The sequence below is a fragment of the Myxocyprinus asiaticus genome, chromosome 30, assembly GCF_019703515.2.
Source record: "Myxocyprinus asiaticus isolate MX2 ecotype Aquarium Trade chromosome 30, UBuf_Myxa_2, whole genome shotgun sequence".
NCBI classification, from domain to species: domain Eukaryota; kingdom Metazoa; phylum Chordata; class Actinopteri; order Cypriniformes; family Catostomidae; genus Myxocyprinus; species Myxocyprinus asiaticus.
In genome coordinates, this window is record NC_059373.1 from 37123441 (window position 1) to 37129620 (window position 6180).

At 39.4% G+C, this 6180-nt stretch overlaps 1 protein-coding gene across 1 annotated transcript in view; it reads left to right on the plus strand.

Moving 5' to 3' along the window:
* rnmt (RNA (guanine-7-) methyltransferase) overlaps positions 1 to 5857 on the plus strand; it is a 28568-nt gene extending 22711 nt beyond the window's left edge. The window contains exons 9-11 of the mRNA XM_051663246.1: positions 450 to 551; positions 643 to 676; positions 5082 to 5857. Coding sequence (XP_051519206.1) covers positions 450 to 551; positions 643 to 676; positions 5082 to 5119 — 174 coding nt within the window. The 3' untranslated portion in view covers positions 5120 to 5857. The remainder of the gene's footprint in view (positions 1 to 449; positions 552 to 642; positions 677 to 5081) is intronic.
* Positions 5858 to 6180: the final 323 nt, after the last annotated feature.

Consider the following 6180-nt stretch of genomic DNA (forward strand, 5'->3'; position numbering starts at 1 on the left):
GATATATCCTCTGAAAACAGCAAGTCCTACCTTCTATTATCTTGTTGTGTGGATGTGAAAATATTTTGACTGGAAAACAAGACTACATTTTGTTTTTTATCCAAGTGCACTCAGAGTGACTGCTGCCACATCAGCACAGAAATCTAGTCAAACAGCCATCATAAAGCACATTAGCACACATTGAGCATATTTAACCCACTCCAGTGCTCTTGGCCCTGTGAGAAATCCCTTTCACAATTACATATAATCATATTAGCCTTTCAGCGGTAATGCGGAAATAACTACTCCGTAACTGGCACTAGAAAAAAAATTTGTGCACACTAGATGAGAGAGTTGAGATTTCATCCCAGGGCTGCTTCTGTGAGCCAGATCTGTCTGTGGATAATGATGTCTGCCTTATCTTTACTTTAGAAGAATCAAACCATTTTTGTGCCTCCTTGTTGTCATAGCAATACCCTCCGGATGAGAGGGGCAGACTGGCATCCGATAGTACGGGGGAGTACGACCATGCCAAGAGAATAGCTGAGAATCCTGCTGTTAGACTTCCACTGGTGAGCACTGATGTGTTTTCCTTCTATTGAAAGGAGTTTTCTTCTTGGTATTAATTATGTTCTGATAGTTCCCCCTCTCTTTTCTCCACAGGGAACCTTGAGCAAGTCTGAGTGGGAGGCTACAAGTACGTGGGGATGTTCTCTTCCTGTTCAGATCAGTTTTAAAATTCACTATTGCTGCTTTTATACACTTGAGACTTTAGACTTTATGGTGTAACTTTTGATATTTGTCTTGATGTACAGATGCATTAACTTTGTCATCGCAGAGTCTCAAAGGCTTTAGAGATTGTACAAAAACACGATAAAAAACAAGAAATTACTGAAAATGTAAGATAATGTCACTTTCGTGAAAGGCTCTTTTAGCTGAGCTATTTGATATTAATATGCATAGGTACCGAGTAAAACACGCATCAGGGCTCATTTGTATTGAAAGCGTAGCCTGTACCAAAGGCAAGAAATTAAAGACTCCTGCTGTGTGTGCAGACTCTTTTATGAGGATAAAATGCTTGATCTTTTAGATGTTTCCTGCTGGTGAAGTACAGCTCGTGGGTCAAAACTGAATTTTTCACTTAAATATTAAAAACAATTCTAATTTTATTCCAATTTTGCAGAAAGTTAACACATTAACCACAGCGTAGTAAGACGAACTCCTTAAAGTGGTTCAAGACTTTCAATTATTTCTTATCTTGTAGCCCCATCTAGTGGACAAAATTGTACTTTCAATTGCCTTTCAATTATTTCTTATCTTGTAGCCCCATCTAGTGGACAAAAATCCTACATATGTTCTTCACTAGCATCATAAATTGACATTTTTGCACATGTCCTCAGAATGTTCTGTTAAGTTTGAAATGCGCTTACAAGATATAGTCCAATTCGTCATAATAGGCCACACCCAAAAATGTATTGGTTTATATCTTCAGAACGGTTTAACGAATCGAAATGCTCTCCTTACAGTAAGAATTTAAAATGTGAATTTTCTTCTAATTTTATACTCTTTATTTGACTTAAACAGCAAATGTCTGGACCTTATAGCAGCTTAAATTGTCCAAGAACCGCCCACGTTGACAGGAAGAGCCATTTAACTGACATGTAAATCGTTCAATCAGTCGATTTTGTCATTTTGAAACATGCCAAAATGTTTGAGTTATCAAAGATATAATAAAAGACAGACGTGGGGAAAGAAATAATTGATATATTGGTGTGGCAGTCTCTGCAAGCAATTGAACAGAAAACCTCATCACAGTATTTCACAGACATAACTGCGTAAATTTAGCAGAATATGCAGCTCTGCTCGTGGATTTCTTGTCGGGTTGTCTAGCTTTTTGATTTCCTCAATAGCACTTAAAAACAGTTGAAAAAATTCAAATGGGTCACGTAAGTTTTGTGGTCTTCGCTGCAAGTGATCCCGCTCTGCGCTTTCCTGTCTCTGGAGCGCAAATGTCGGGAAGCCTGCCGGATTTCAGAGATGGTGTGTGCGACACTCATGTAACACAGATGTGCGTGTCAGATGAGAAGCAAAATTAGCGCTTATGAATGGCTGAACGCAAGATGAATGTCATTGAGTTTTTGAAATTTCATTGAAGTTTTCAATGCCTGAAAAACCCTGTCTATGTCTCTTCAATTCTCTCAGTCTCACGTGAAGCCCTGACTGCTGATAGAGACACACACACCACGCTCATGGGTATTTACATATCTCGATTTACACGATATAGCAAAATCTCAATCGATTGACACTTTATATCGTCGCCACGATATATCATCATATCACCCAGGCCCAGTTGGATGTCTTTTACTTAAAAACTTTATGTAACATTCCAATTCTGCATCATTTCCCAGTGTACTGTATACTTTTGGCACCACAATGCAGTGCTAATCCTGGGCAGGAGCAGGGTTTTATTACCTTGGGTTAAAAATTACAAGTGTGAAATGTTGCTTTACCCAGGGTTATAAGCGGGGACTAAAAAGACAATAACTCAGGGTTAAGCGCAGTGTGAAATGCCCTAGAGTTTTAAAACGCATTGCTTATGCTGCGAGACGCCGATAAGAGAGCAAGACGCAACGGCCGAAGACCTCTGCCTTGTCGCCAGTGCTTTCAACACATACAATTCAAATGCAGAGTTTTAGCATTCAAATCTGCATTTTTTGTATTAAATTCAATGAATTTCAACAGCCTTTGTCAAAATAACTGTCAAAACGCCATACGGATATTATCATATGGCTTCAGAAGTCTCTGACTAGAGTGCACAACTCAGATCGACATATCATGCTTTTATGACGCTTCTTTGTCTGTTTTTTGACAGCTTGACAGATGTGGTTTTTGGCTCAAAAATAACGAACAGTAAGAATTGCGATCAGCCATCAGAAATGGTGAATGTCAGGCATGTCGTTTTTTGGCGTGAAGCAAATCTATTTTTACATGCAGATCATCTTATACCTTCTGTCTACTACAGTAATACCCAATACAACACTGACTGATGACACCATAAGAACATACATACAGTCTCAAGCCCTTCACTTGCATCTGTCCTGAGATGTGATGTCCAAGGCAGCAGACAGGGAAAAATAAGTCTCTTTTTAAGAGCCCCAAAAAAAGTTTTACTGGCAAAACACCTAACTATAATGAAATATTTACAATAAACAGTATATGCTGATAACTGGACTATGTTAACCAGCCAAACCTTGACCACTTAACTGAGGTTTGTTACCACTACATTAATGCAAGAACACAAGTGTATACAGTGGAACAGCATGCAATGTGTTGAGCAAGCATTTGAGTATTTCCATTGAGTAGTTTTCTGCCTACTTTATTTCAAAATAAGCTTTAGTGGCAGTCTAGTTTACAGTGCATCCGGAAAGTATTCACAGCGCTTCACTTTTTCCACATTTTGTTACAGCCTTATTCCAAAATGGATTAAATTCATTATTTTCCTCAACATTCTACAAACAATACCCCATAATGACAACATGAAAGAAGTTTGTTTGAAATCTTTGCAAATTTTTAAAAATATATATATTTTTTTTAAAAACACACGTACATAAGTATTCACAGCCTTTGCTCAATACTTTGTTGAAGCACTTTTGGCACCAATTACAGCCTCAAGTCTTTTTGATTATGATGCTACAAGCTTGGCACACCTATTTTTGGGCAGTTTCTCCCATTCTTCTTTGCAGGACCTCTCAAGCTCCATCAGGTTGGATAGGGAGTGTCGGTGCACAGCCATTTTCAGATCTCTCCAGAGATGTTCAATTGGGTTCAAGTCTGGGCTCTGGCTGGGCCACTCAAGGACATTCACAGAGTTGTCCCGGAGCCACTCCTTTGTTATCTTGGCTGTGTGCTTAGGGTCGTTGTCCTGTTGGAAGAAGAACCTTCACCCCAGTCTGAGGTCCAGAGCGCTCTGGAACAGGTTTTCATCAAGGATGTCTCTGTACATTGCTGTATTCATCTTTCCCTCGATCCTGACTAGTCTCCCAGTTCCTGCCGCTGAAAAACATCCCCACAGCATGCTGCTGCCACCACCATGCTTCACTGTAGGGATGGTATTGCCCAGGTGATGAGCGGTGCCTGGTTTCCTCCAGACATGACACTTGCCATTCAGGCCAAAGATTTCAATCTTTGTTTCTCATGGTCTGAGAGTCCTTCAGGTGCATTTTGGCAAACTCCAGGTGGGCTGTCATGTGCCTTTTACTGAGGAGTGGCTTCCGTCTGGCCACTCTACCATACAGGCCTGATTGGTGGAGTGCTGCAGAGATGGTTGTTGTTCTGGAAGGTTCTCCTCTCTCTACAGAGAAATGCTGGAGCTTTGTCAGAGTGACCATAAGGTTCTTGGTCACCTCCCTGACTAAGGCCCTTCTCCCCCGATCACTCAGTTTGGCCAGGCGGCCATCTCTAGGAAGAGTCCTGGTGGTTCCAAACTTCTTCCATTTACGGATGATGGAGGCCACTGTGCTCATTGGGACCTTCAATGCTGCAGAAATTTTTCTGTACCCTTCCCCAGATCTGTGCCTCGATATAATCCTGTCTCTCCACTTCATGGCTTGGTTTGTGCTCTGACATGCACTGTTAACTGTGGGACCTTATATAGACAGGTGTGTGCCTTTTCAAATCATGTCCAATCAACTGAATTTACCACAGCTGGACTCCAATCAAGTTGTAGAAACATCTCAAGGATGATCAGTGGAAACAGGATGCACCTGAGCTCAATTTTGAGTGTCATGGCAAAGGCTGTGAATACTTATGTATATGTGATTGATTTTTTTTATTTTATAAATTTGCAAAGATTTCAAACAAACTTCTTTCACGTTGTCATTATGGGGTATTGTTTGTAGAATTTTGAGGAAAATAATGAATTAATCCAATTTGGAATAAGGCTGTAACATAAAATGTGGAAAAAGTGAAGCGCTGTGAATACTTTCCAGATGCACTGTAGCTTCATTTTTTGGCATGTTTCAGTTTTGTTTTATAATAAGTATTTTAGGGCCAAGTCTCATCATTTCCCTTATGCAATTCTCTTCTCTCTTGTCTTTTTTTAGGCATATACCTGGTGTTTGTGTTTGAGAAAATGTTATGAGTCGGAGGGATTCACCGTTGTTTCCGCATGAATGATTGCCGCAGATGTGGAGAGTAGCCCTGTCTCATTTCCATTCATTCAGTTTCTACAACCCTGCTGAGCTTGTCCTTTTCACAAACCGTCAAATATTTTATACAGCCAGAGCATTTTTTGTGTGTGGGTTGGGGGTGGGGGGAAATAAAGAATGAGTGGGCAGCTGAATGAGGAAAATGTGTGTACTGCACATAATCAGTATTCTCATTTATACTGTATTTCTGTGGTTACCTGTTATACACAGCTTACCTGGTACCCTTTCTCTGTGTCAAAGAATCTAACAGCCCAGGATGGCTTACAGTCCCTACAGTCCCTTTGGGTTTTACTTTAATTTGTACTCCACACTTGCCTTCAAGCTTGACTGAACTGTTTAGGATTCCTCTTGTTCTGAAAATCACCGACCTAAAGCAAAAAATAAAAAAGAAGCTCAGTTTGTCAAAAATACAGTGTCCAGCTGTGAAGGTTTAGATGTGTGACTGGGGCCAACCACAGTTCATTATGACATATGGAACCTCAGCTTTAATCCATGAAAAAAAAAAATGGTTTTCTGTTTTTGTAATTGTTATTAAATAAATCAGTGTATTTTTCTCCAAATGTTGTCGCTGATGGTTACGACAGATGACAAGTTTTACACTGTCATTGTGTAGAGAATTGTTGTTTGGGAATGTAAACCTACCGTAGGAGTAATAAAAACCTCAAATTACATTAAGTGTCCGTTGTATGTTTTTTGCGAGATTATTTTCAAGAAAGGGGGTACAATACGTTTGCTTTATGCTATAGACAAACGAATAAGGTAAAAAGAATACTGAAATATACAGTATATGTACGGTACAAACACATGAATATAATGGGATGTATATTCATTACAAATAACACATTTCAGCTTTATTGTTTTTGTAAATTGAAGGTCTCATTAAAACTGACTTTAAATATTTAAGGCATGGTAAAAAGTTTAACTTTTGGTACTTTCCAAATGACTTTAATGTGTAGATGTTATTGTTTTAGCCTGGTCTCAGACCCAAGCTTTC